Below are 12,812 nucleotides of genomic sequence, written 5' to 3'. Positions count from 1 at the left end.
GGTAGCACATGCGGGTTACACAACGGGCTCCAGGGGAGTGGGCATCCTTCTTAAAAAATCAATACCATTCATTCTGACACGCACCTGGTGGGACACACTGGGACGGTATGTGTCGGTCTCAGGAATCTGGGAGAGGCTCACTCTCAACATGTGTTCAGTTTGTGCTCCGCCAAAACTTCAGAGGTCTACTGTTGCGGACCTGGGTACCCTGCTGCTTGATCTCCCGACAGGTCTCTTGGTTTTGGGAGGCAATATGAATCTTGTGGTTGACCCGGGGTTAGACAGAGTCTCACGTGCAAGGGCGCCAGACGCCTCAACGGCACTAAGGTCCTTTTTGGACTCTTTTAGCTTGGCGGACCTGTGGAGGGAACAGAATCAGGTGAAGAGGCAGTTCACTTATTCCTTAGTTCCCCATAGTAGCTCATCAAGGCTGGTCTATCTATTCACGACATGGGCTCATGTGGGTAAGGTTCCGAGAAGCTGCGCACTATCCAAGAGGGATCTCAGACCATTCCCCTGTAGGGATCACCCTGTTGTGCCCTTCGCAGTCCTACTCTCTGCTGCCTCGATTGGATCCTTGGCATCTGTGGGATAAATCCTTTGATGACAAAATAAGAGAGAGGGCTACCCAATGCTTTGAGGAAAATCTCGGATCAGTGGACTCTGTGTGTACTCTGTGGGAAGCCTTTAAAACTGTACTTAGGGGCCATTCTCAAGACATAATTGGGGGTAAGAAAAAGGAACAAAACTCGCAGGCTGCAAAACTTGAGCGAGGTATTGTAGCACTTGAGGCCCGTTGTCCGGCAGATGGAGGGGCTGAGGGTTGTCTTCTATACCAACTGCGCCTCAAGCGATATCAGCTGCCCACTTTTGCTCAACAGCATGCTCGGGGGTATGTGCTGGCATCTCAGCGTCGACTGTATGATGTGGGGGACAAAGCTAACAAACTACTGGCCTGGTTGGACAAGAGAGACCGTGAACGATCATGGGTCAGGGAGGTACAGTCTAAGCAGTGTTCCCTATGTGGGTCCAACGAGTCCATATCGGAGGTCTTCGCCCCATATTATGAGGAGGCCTATACGGACCTCCTGCAAGACATTCCACTGCAGGGGCTCTCAGAGGAGGTGAGAGGAGAGTTGGATGTTGAGTTGACGGAAGAGGAAGTTGCCTCGGCATTGCGGGAGCTTCAGTCAGGCAAAGCAGCGGGACCGAATGAACTCCCGGCTGAGTTATTTAACTGTCTGGGGAGCAAGGTAGCAAAACAAATGTTGGCCATGTTTCAGGAGGCGCGGGAGGTAGGAGTGTTGCTGCTGGATCAAAGGCCTGCGACTATCATATTGATCCTGAAGAAAGGACCCCCAGAAATGCGTGCTTCTCATAGGCCCGTCTCACTTCTCAACGCAGAGGTCAAGGTCCTGGAGGAGGTATTGGCAACTAGACTGCGCACAATTGTTACTAAGCTAGTCCATCCAGATCAATCTGGCTTCATGCCGTCCAGATCCACGTGCTTGAACTTGCAGAGACTCTACGGGGTCTTACACATGACAAAATACCAGAATAGGGAGCAGGCGGCGTTCCTATCCCTCGATGCCAAGATGGCCTTTGATAGTGTGGAGTGGCCATATATTTTTGAGGCCCTCAAGAAGTTCGTTGTAGGTCCACGATTCCTGGCCTGGATTAGACTGATATATTGTGACCCAGTGGCTCATGTGCAGGTTAATGCGATGCGGTCACGGCTCTTTGTCTTACACAGGGGTAGCCGACAGGGGTGTCCGCTCTCCCCTATCCTATCCGCGCTGGCACTTGAGCCTTTAGCGGAATGGATCCGACAAGACACGTTGATTCGGGGTATCGACTCGGGTGCAACATGTGAGGAATATATCTCCCTGTACGCAGACAATATTCTGCTGTATGTTACCCAACCCCGATGGTCCATCGATAGGATAATGCAGGTTTTTCACATATCTGGGGATCACTCCAGTTACCAGATTAACTGGCAAAAATCACTAGTTTTCCCCCTGGCTGGGGCCCCACCCACCTTGCCCCCGGGCTGTAATGTACCGATCTGCATGGATCGTTTTAAATATTTGGGGATATATGTGACTAGGAACCAGGAGTGCTTTCTCCAGAAAAACCTACGGCCCCAGCTTGATAGATTCCACACAGATGTGGCCCACTGGAGGACGTAACCTTTTTCTCTCATGGGTAGAGCAGCCCTCTACAAGATGAATGCGCTGCCATGCCTCTTATATGTCTTTCAGAACACTCCTTACAAAATACCAGCAGAGGTGTTTCATCGCCAGTACCGGGAAATCAGACTGCTGCTATGGGACGGCGGCTGTTCCCATGTAGCGTTGCTGAAATTAAAGTTTGGGGTGTATGAGGGTGGGCTGGCTATCCGGACCCCCTTCGCTATTACTGGGCAACACAATTGGTTACCATTAATGACTGGGCCTTTGCTGACCAGGAGGACCTGGCGTTTCGTGTGGACAGACGATGGGCGGGGGGATATGAGCAAGCCCTTTATGCCCATACAAGTTTGCGAGCACTGCCGGTGCACACTACAACAGTGGTGAAAGCGTGGTGTGACGCCACCCATTTTCTGGTTTGGGGATCCACCTTAACAGCTCGGACCCCATTGTGGTGTAGCGACTTATTGGGGGACCTTAAGACCCGCAGTGGGTTACGCAAATGATCTCTTTTGGGTATTGAGCTCCTGGGGGATGTCAGGAGAGGTCAGGCACTCATGACGTTTGAAGTCCTTCTGCAAGAGTATGCCATGGCGGGAAAAGAACGGTTACCTGGTCGGTGCAGCATGCATTGGGTCGCTATGTCCCGGAGCACAAACAGCTGCCGGAAGCATCTCCCACAAAGGACCGCCTTTTGACGGAACCTCTGGAGACGAAGGCCATAACTCTATTGTACAGGAAATTGCGGAAACAATTCCCCTGATCCGAAGAAAATCCTGCGTGCCACATGGGAGGTGAACCTGGGAGCATTGAATGATTAGGGGGAAGGCGAGAGAAGGTCCGAGGGTTGTGGCGATTAAAGCACGGCTCTGACTGATCCAGATGAGGATTCTGCACAGGGCATATTATTCCTGGGTAGTAATGTACAAGATGGGTAGGGCACAGACCTCGCAGTGTTTGCGACGATGTGGGTCGGAAGGTACCTTCTATCACATTTTAGGGACATGCCCTGTGAAAAAGACTTACTGGTAGGGGGTTGCCGGGGTGGCGGCTGGGTGATGGGGAGAGCGGTCCCATTGGATCCCAAGCTCCTTCTACTTAACATAGTGGGAGGAGGAACACGGGCCGAAACAGCAAGCATTATGGTTGGCCATAGCAGTAATGGCAGCTAAACCCAATATAGCACGGGCATGGGGTAGAGTCTCCGCCCAGTATACAGGAATGGCAGACAGACCTAGGCTGGTGCCAAAGTGAAGAAAAAGTAATCTACGAGAGCAGGTGCTGCCCCAGGTAGTGGGAGAAAATCTGGGGAGAGTCGGTGGCCTACAGAAGTAAGAAGTGACCCATTGCTATGGTATGCATGGGCAGGTGAAGGGACAGGGATGTGGTTATACCAAACTACGTTACCTAAGGGTTGCTTGATCGACATGTTATACCTTTGATATTTAACACCTACTGAAATCTGTCTCTGAGCTGTAGATAAATGATGGGTCTTTATCGTTGCATGCTACATTGTACAATAGCTGTTTCGTTGTTCAATAAAAATATTTATTAAAAAAAATAAAAATAAAGAGGGTACTTTCCTACACAGGACATGAGCTCAACTCCCAACCTTCCGGCCTCCCATGGGTGGTTCATGGAGTACCATTAAACTGGATAACAGTAACATATGATACCTGCAGAACTCAGGAATGCAGTATGAAGGTATGAAGTGGAATATAAAAATAACTTATTATTACCTACATTTTTTACCGGTGTACTGCAGTGCCAGTCTGTTTCCATATAGTATATACTTACATGTTGCAAACAAACATATTAAAAAGATGTTACCTGTTTTAATTCTTGTAAAACACTTCAATCCTGAAAACAAACTCTTATAATGTCTAAGATTGATGGAGCACTTTCAGTGTGTTGTACAACAAATGCTCATGTGTGTGTATGAAATATGTATTTAAAAAAGTAACCTTTCTAGACGCAGTTCTTACAAGATGCCACGTGAAGTTCCACTGCCCTGACTACAATAACCACATATTTTGCAAATGTTGTGTATATTCGTCTTGTTAGTGAACCAGAGAGATACAGAACAGCTAACTGGACAATTAAATGATGGAAGCCTAACACCAGACAAGACCTCCTGAACAGTCCTGTGATTAGTTTTGACCACTCCTAGTTTTCCATTCACCATGCATATGATCAAGCTGGAACAACTAAAGGAAAAGCACCTTTAGGGATCCAATCTCATTTAGCAGTAGGTATCAATACAACCAACAGTCAAAATATCATAATGCGTTCCTGAATCAATGTAGCTTCTTAAAGTGTATTCATGCAGATTAAAAGAGCTTTGTACAGTTGCCCTCGGCAAGAGGTGGAACACCGCATTCATTATCTTAATGCCGATCTATATTTAATATTATGATAAAGATGACATGCCTTCATGAGTACGCTTTTTAAATGTTCTTCGGTTCTGCATCCACGACTTTTTAAAATCTGTAAAAACACAAGAAATATAGTGAAAAATAATGGATAAATGTGGCTTTTAGCAACATAAAAAGCTAAATGCACTCATTTTCATTACTGTTTTTATTTACAGACCTTAAACTCGCTCCCATATGAAGAACCATTCTTGAAGTAGAACAGCAATTAATAACTAATGGTGCAAAACTTTAAAAGCAAGTTGGACAGAATTCAAGTACGGAATGAGTGCCATACTGAGCATGAACTCACTAGAGACCAGGTATATTCCTGGCCTTCACCAGACAGTAGTTGGACATGAAATTTTGGGGCAAAATCCCAGTTCTCATTCAAGACCATAAATCATACTTCATAGCTGTTTGAGGAGTTAACTGGTTGTGTAAGTGTTTGATACCCAGTTCCGCAGTGTTTCATAAACACTATTTTGACCGTACTCACAATCTCACTGTAACCCAATATAGATCTGACATTATCTAGCTGTATCCAGACAATGTACAGTTGTACTTGAGAGGTGGCAACACTGAACTGGGCCAGTCAAGAGGAGCTTAGAAGAATATCAGATCTCAAAATGAAATTGTCAAAAATGTGTGTTCCAGTATATGCCATGATGGTGGAGGGACCCAGGAGCCAGCTCTGCACAGACATCTCCTAGGAACCACACACGTTTCGGTATTTCGGGATACAAGTCTATCTACGGGCACACAATCTGCGGGCTGGTAATCTTGGCACCACATTGCTGGCTCTGAGAAGGGGTGCTACCCAGTCAGTTTTGGACAGGACAGTGCTGGTCAAAATGGCAATGCTATCAAGGTTGTTATAGTATTTTAGTAACTGACCTGTTTGTATTATTGGGTGAGCCTTTGTTGAATTAGATATGCTATTGTCAAACCTTATATTGGGCACTATATGACAGTGTAAAACTCTCTAAGATGAAGCTTCCAGTTACTGAAGAGGGTCTAGGGGATCCCAACCACGAATTATATTATCTAGTGTCTAAATTACAATGGGCAGCCAGGTGGGTGGGAGGTAAAAATGCATGAAACTAGAATTCCAGGTGGCAGACTAGGAGATAATGCTCTTGCATATCTTAATGCAGGGGCACATCGGGGTTAAGGAATCCTCCCAAATGCTTTGGGTTGCACTGGAATGCTGGAGGCGAAGTAAACAAGAGAACTGGGGAGACTCAGACATGTGCTCCTACACTGCCATGGATACGTCTGCCTAGTTACCCCAGAATATTTTAAGCTAATCAAATGGTTGCTTGGAGAGAGAAGGGATTACCATCAGCGGGGAGTGCTACACTGCAGGGGAACTAAATCTATGGACGATGTGGAAGGTATTGAGAAGCTTTATTTATTGACACTTTCTGCTTGACCTTTCTTCAACTCGCTGGGCTCTCTAGTTTAGCCTATTAGAAAATATTATGTTATCTATGGAACCTATATATGTTTGAGTATATTTCCGTCCCATTCTAAACAACTTCTGTCAGGTGGTGTAGTGGCGATGGCATCCTTACGTCAATTGTAATGATGGAATTAGGCAACCGCCAGGAATTCATGGTCTCATGGGAAAATATGACAAGGTAAACAGTTTTAACAGTGTATTCATTATTATGGATGACAAGGCATTGGTGTAGGAATGGCTTTGTGTTACATGGATACAAGGTTGTTAGACGAGTAACGTAGCTGACATCTGCATCATGAGACAACTTCTGGTACGCAATTCAAGGTTTGCAATGATCTCTGTGCTGGACTTCCCTCTAATAAAGAGAGGCCAAAGGGAAATGAAGTATGAGCAGTGAATGGCAATCTAAATGTTTAATGACTGTACAGGATTTGAGTTGTGTGTGTAACTTAAATAACGAGAAACGAAGAGAGCTTTATTTATAAAGTTCAGGTTAGGTTCACATCCTGTGCAGACGTTTACGAGGAATTGGCGGAATAAGAACCAGGCTACTATTTGCAATTGCATAGAAGGTGGTGATGAATTGGTCCTGCACTTTATGCTGCTGTGCACTTATTCCCTGTCAGCAAGGAGGTTATACATATGTTCACTTAAAAAAAAAAAAATATAAGACACTGCAATGATGCTATGAATCTGACTGTGAATCCATCCTCAACCCAGTAGCTTCCTATATTTATGCAGTTTGGAAAGTCATGCGGCTGTAGGCTCACGAATAGACTGATATTTAGCTATAAGTCCACATTCTGAAACTCAAGGCACCTTTGTTCTTCAGTTTTGAGCTACTGCTTGTTGCTAATTTAAATCTGGTAGGGCGTGTTCTGAATTATTGGGGAAGTTGCACTACATATATATGCAGTGAGGGAATTAGGGAAATACTGCATTTTCACCAAATGTACTGAAGGCAATTATTATGAGATTTTAAATTGTTCTGTGTGGTATTGGCTACATTTGATAACATGAAGCGTTTTCAAAAGCCAGGTAAATCGTTTGATAGGGAGATCAGGTTTTTAGTTAAAATATTCGCACTTTAGAAGGAAAGTAAGGTGATTCCAGATGTCAAGCAGTTCTGCTTAATTTCTGAATCAATATGTGTGGTTGCAAAATCATACGATCCTAATTTCACCAAGGCAAAAATGCCTTTGTTAGTACATGATAGGTTGTCTAAATGTATTTTCAATCTAGCGCTATTAGGTGTTGTGCCAACAGGTGTTAGCACATAGTGCTGTGCTAGTTGGGTTACTTTGAATCTTTGTGCGCACAATTAAATGGATTAAAGAGAATCAGTCGGGAAGATCAGAGCGTAGATTGTACACCGGGCTGGAGGGACAGACAGACGTAATTTTACATATGGCAGTTGACTGCTTTTCTTTTTTATATTTCTGTAATTATGGAATTCTGCTGGAGTGGGAGAAAGTTAATGAAGTATATTTATATATACATTATTTGATTGCTTTTATACTCTGTAAAAAGATCGTTTTTTTAAAGAAATGTGCTAGACACCAGAATTTATAAAGTGGTGTTTTAATTTTTTGTAATAATATGGCTTACATTTGCAAGCCAAAACAATGAATACATTTGAGAAATAAAATATGCAGCTGTGTGCGCTTCAATTACTCTATCATTTGCTGCATAAATGAGTGTTGGCTCCGTATATGCACATCTGCACAGCTCATGTATACAGCAGGGAAACTCAAGCGATGCCCAGCCTGTGCAGTTAACAAATCTTAGCCTGATCCTTGCACCTACTACACAGAAAGCCAGATCTGAGAGACTAATTACTTCCTGGTGGCCAGCATCATGCAGACCTGGTTGCATTCTGCTAGAGTGTGATTTGTGCCACCCACCGCCTCTGCCTCACTGCAGTTGATGCCAATATTGCTGAGTGAGAGTGCCGTGGTCACATACTCGCACTTGTATGTGGGCGCAGTGGGGCAGGCACTCATTCTGCCTGCGGGTGTTCTTGGGTAGAAAGGGCAGTCAGGTCAGTGAGCTGGTGGAGAGCCCACACCAGGGTTGTCCTCACACAGCACTAGCTGCAGCCCTTCTCTGCCTCATCGCCCCTGCTGCTGTCACCATCTTCTGTAAAAGGACATACAATGAACACCTGAGCTGCTGGGGACAGTGGCTCTGTGGGGGAAAGGGAACAACAAGTTGATGAAGCGCTCCTGGGGAGCACTCAGAAGTAGGTTTGTGGTGCTGAGTGAGAGGCTGAGCCAGCTTGGATGGGTTGATCGTTCTGGGGGGGATGTGGGGGAAGGGCTACAACTCTAGCTGAGGGACACCCTTTTCTCTTGCAATGCAGGTGGAGGATTTTGTCCCTTCCCCCGCATGGCAATAGATTGTTCAGTTTCTCTGGTAACATACAGTTTAGTCCTTTTCAGGAACCTCCATTTAACACCTTTGTCTCAAGCCACCAATGCGCAGAGCTGCAGAGGCAGAACCAAACACCAACTCAAAACCACACACTGGTTGCACTACAATCCTGACTAAAATGTGAAGGAACTCAACAATCAATTATTTGTTAACAAAAATGAAAGCACTAAGAAATTTCTTTTGCAGAACAACTAAATTAGGATTGGAAGATAAATTATCTTGCCTCCTCTGGACCGAACTCGATCCATTCTTTAAAGAGCATCTACACAAGTCCATCAGAAATCTAAAACTGACCTATCACAATGACACAATTCCACCCACAATCATCAAGAAGGACTACTATCGGATTGGCAAACCTTAAAGGCAATTAAAACATCCATCCCAATGTAAGATATTTTCTCTGACTTACTAAAAACATGTGAAATCACAGTGCTATCACAAAAAAACTAAACAGGCAGACCCTAACAATCTTTCACACAACAGACCAATCATGCAATCTTTTGTATTCTCCTGCATTGTTTGAGGAAATTGCACCATAGTGGAAGTTGCTAGATCTATCTTATCTCTGCTCTCCGTAATCAATTGTTCAGCGCCATAATCATTTAAAAAAAAAATCAAAACAATTGCCCACATCACCCTAGTCTTGAAACACTTAAGTTGGCTCCCTTTAAAAGAAATATAAGCAAGAATCTAAATTTAATTAGTGTACATAATTTACAAGGCTATCCATTTTTCACAACTAAACTTCAGACTTAACAATCTAAAAGAGTACCAATCGCTTAAGGAGATACCAATTACTAAGAATTAAATCGAGATATGCATAACACAATGGTCCAGCACCCAATTTTTACTGAAGCAGTCCATTTGCCCTGCATTAACCTCCCAGAACAGATGTGATGCCAAGAAGAGCTTCTATTTTGCAAAAATATATATATTAATCGTTAAACACTACTTAGAACGCCACACCTGGTAGTAGCAGAAACACATCAGGCAACCCTGTCTCATTAGTCAAATATGAAACAGCAAAGCTTTGTGGTTTTGTTGTTTGACATTCTGTCCCCAGTGGTGTGGTAGATGTATATGAACAGAAACCAGATCAAGAATCCAATTCATCTGGAACAAATTCCATCCTACTGAGTACCACTAACCTGGATGATACAATCTGCACTTTGCACTCAGACTGTTGTTCCTAACAACTATGATGTGATCTAGTGACCGACACAGAGGATGGGAATTCCCAAAACTCTTATGTTACTGTTTCAGACACTGCTTGTCTATAGTGGGTTGGGTACCCCAAAAAGTGTAAATTACACATTAAAAGTTGGCCCATGAATAACAAGGCCAAGTTCAGTTCACAGTGGGTGTAGCAAATGAACCTTAGTAACTCTTAGTTTACAGACTTTCTGAAAGGTTTTCTAGGAGATCTTATGAATATAAAGGTCTATTTTAGTTTGCTATAAACTGAGGTCAGAATGTAGCCTCTTCCACAAAATGCAGTTGCAATCCCAAAAAAGGTATTGATTGTGGTTGGTCTTCTGGTCAGAACATGGACCAAGATTCTTAACATGGCAGATTAGGCCATGTTTGGATTGCAACGGACCCAATGGTTTTATGCAATTAAGCTCCATGTGCAGTGGATTCCTAAGTAGAAAGGCATAAGGGACCCCATTCTTTAAAAAGTACCATAAACTTTACCTCATGGTTTCTATTAAGCACTATATTAGGCAATAGTTTTATTTAAGAGTTGGAGAAGTATTTTTCTGTCCCTGCTTCAGTTGACAAAACACAAACATCTCTTAAAATGGTGTTTGGTCATTGAATATTTATTAGGACTCACTGAGGATGACTGCTAAAGAAGAAATTAAATCGAGAACCTTGCATAACACTAATTACAAGGGCTTTTCAGAGCCTAGCTGTTCTCAAAACTGAACATAAGTGCTGGACATATCAAATACATTTGTACAAAGCTTGTAGGTATATGACTTTCGCTGAGCATGATGGCATGAGATGTTGTAAGAGACTAAAGTTTGGGATATCTTCAGCCGCAAAGGTGTTCCATAAAGCCTTTAATTAAACTATCACTGGCTAGGAAGATACAATGAATACCAACAATGATGTTTAGATCAAATTAGCAACAACACCCAAGCACCACCACCCAATAAAAGTAGTGCTCCAGAGAATTTTGGGTTCTGGACCAATGCTTGACAAAAGCAAGTATGGATTCCCCCCTCGAATGAAAAATCATTCCAAGCAGCTAAAGAGGTTCCCTGCCACCATGAAGAATGCTGACCCTACCCATCAGGCTAGGAAACAGTGTTTCCCCAAGAACAAACAACTGATGAATGGGCAAAAACAGTGTGTGCCAACTGGGCCTTTACGGATATGGAATCAAGATATTCATAAAACTTGAATAAGAACAAACTGCGATAAAATGAGAGAGCAAAACTTCCATCTATCTGTATGGGCACAGATTCAGTGTTATGGCACACCATTAACCACTCATTCGCTATTCAAATGGATGACATCTCATCCCCCAAGAATAAAAAATGGGCGTTCTAGTTAGAAATATACAATTAGACATCAAGTACCACACAAGTAATAATAACCCTGCGGACTATCAGTCCAGACACCTTTAATCAGGACTCTGGCCAAGGGGCATACTGGCCATACTGAGGAGCATGTATGACTGATTGACAAATGCCTTTTGGCAGCCACTCAAGACAACATCCTGGAACCGTAGTTTAAAAGGACATCGTCACCATATCACCACAGCACTAACAACACTGTGGACGGTATTGCAAGTTAGACACAAATTAAGCCCCCCAACCATCCATTTTTCTTTTTAAACTTATTTTCTTCTTCTTACTTCAGAGAGGGTTGTTATGTACTACAAATATCGTCCACCTGTCACGCCACTGGTGCACAGACATAGCTCCCAAACATTCAACCGGTGCTGTGCAAAGGGAGACTAAACGGGTGGTTAGGCACAAATGGGCGGGAATTTGTATCAGAAAATCCGGAGCGCATGTCTTGATGCGTGACCTTTGCGGTGCTTGTTGCCTGACCCGAGGAGCATCTATCATGTCAGTACCCGCCAGGCACAAAAGGCAGAACGGGTGCTAGGTGAAAGAAGTCACTCCATTGAACTTCGGAACAGGTAAGAAGCTTGAACTGAACTGTTATTTCAGTATTTGTCAAGTAGGTTTAACACTTACATTTGTGAATACAGATACATATATTCAGGTCGTATATTGTTGCCACAGGACGTGGTAAAGACGGGACTCCAAATATCGGGGTGAACTATAATGTTTAAAATTTCACTAGACCTTCGAATAAGAAAGTAGCAGCTAAATCGACAACCTATCATTCAACGTATATATTTTAATGTCCTGGTTGGCACTGCCTAAAATTCACTCAGTTACTACAAGCTTGAAGGGGGGACAATATATTTGAAATGTATGTATCCAACTCAGGTGTAGCTTTTTAATGTTTTGATGTTTTATCTTCTACGCATGTTTAGTTTTCGCTTGCGAAATCACTTATGTCACATATCTAACTCTCTGTATCACAGTTTGGGTCTAGCTCACGTTATATGAGGCTATTAATAAATAAATATGTATTCAGGCCTGGATTACCCCCTCATATTCCTTCCTGAACTGCTGCTCATCCTGGAAGCGGATGTGCATGTGGTAATCCTCCAAGAAGATGTTGTCTGTATAAAAACAGGCGCAGCAGTGGAAGGTTTGCTCCCGCAACTGTGTCTGGCGCCTTCGCTCAGACGACATTGTTTTCCCGACGACCCGTTGGGGAGCAAACGAAGACGGTACAAGTTCGGGAGAGGGTCGGGAAGGAACTACAGGTTGGCACTTTCAGGAAGGTTTGACAGGTCATCCGTCGCCATGTTGGGACGGGGAATTACTTTATCTAGACCATTTAAAAGCATACGCGTCCGCCATCTTGCAATGGGAGTCTCTAAAATCTAGTCAGCATTTGTTAAAGTGGACGCCATCTTTGAACGGGGTATAGGGTGGCGTAATTCCAAGTACGCTACGTTTGGGAGGCGGTTCTGTTTTTTTTAAATGTTGCCATGGATATGTTAGGCGATATTCTGGTCGTAACGGTAAACAAGCAGAAGTAAAAAAAAGAGGCACTTTGTGCAAGGCGTCTCCGCGCCTGTTCATCTAAGAAGATGTTAAGGATTCGGCCATCTTTGAGTGGAGACATTTCCTCCTAGACGGAACACTATTTCAGTTGTGAAACTCTCAGTTAGCCAACCAGTGAGTTCCTCTATTATAATAATTTTTTTCAACGAAT

General features: G+C 43.6%; 1 protein-coding gene across 2 annotated transcripts in view; it reads right to left on the bottom strand.

Annotated features, from left to right (window-relative positions):
- Positions 1-12,398, bottom strand: part of OGFOD2 (2-oxoglutarate and iron dependent oxygenase domain containing 2) — a 41,067-nt gene extending 28,669 nt beyond the window's left edge. Inside the window, exons 1-2 of one of the 2 annotated variants that reach the window (XM_069214966.1) lie at positions 12,134-12,398; positions 4,620-4,676 (exon numbers count right to left, since the gene is read on the bottom strand). In XM_069214966.1, coding sequence (XP_069071067.1) covers positions 4,620-4,676; positions 12,134-12,283 — 207 coding nt within the window. In that variant the 5' untranslated portion in view covers positions 12,284-12,398. Of the gene's footprint in view, positions 1-4,619; positions 4,677-11,364; positions 11,510-12,133 lie in introns of those variants that run through there. The other variant, XM_069214967.1, reaches the window with a different exon arrangement.
- Between the last annotated feature and the right edge of the window lie 414 nt (positions 12,399-12,812).

This window comes from Pleurodeles waltl, chromosome 11, assembly GCF_031143425.1.
Source record: "Pleurodeles waltl isolate 20211129_DDA chromosome 11, aPleWal1.hap1.20221129, whole genome shotgun sequence".
NCBI lineage: Eukaryota > Metazoa > Chordata > Amphibia > Caudata > Salamandridae > Pleurodeles > Pleurodeles waltl.
The sequence above is the reverse complement of the archived record's forward strand: the minus strand, read 5'-3'. Positions and strand labels throughout refer to the sequence as shown.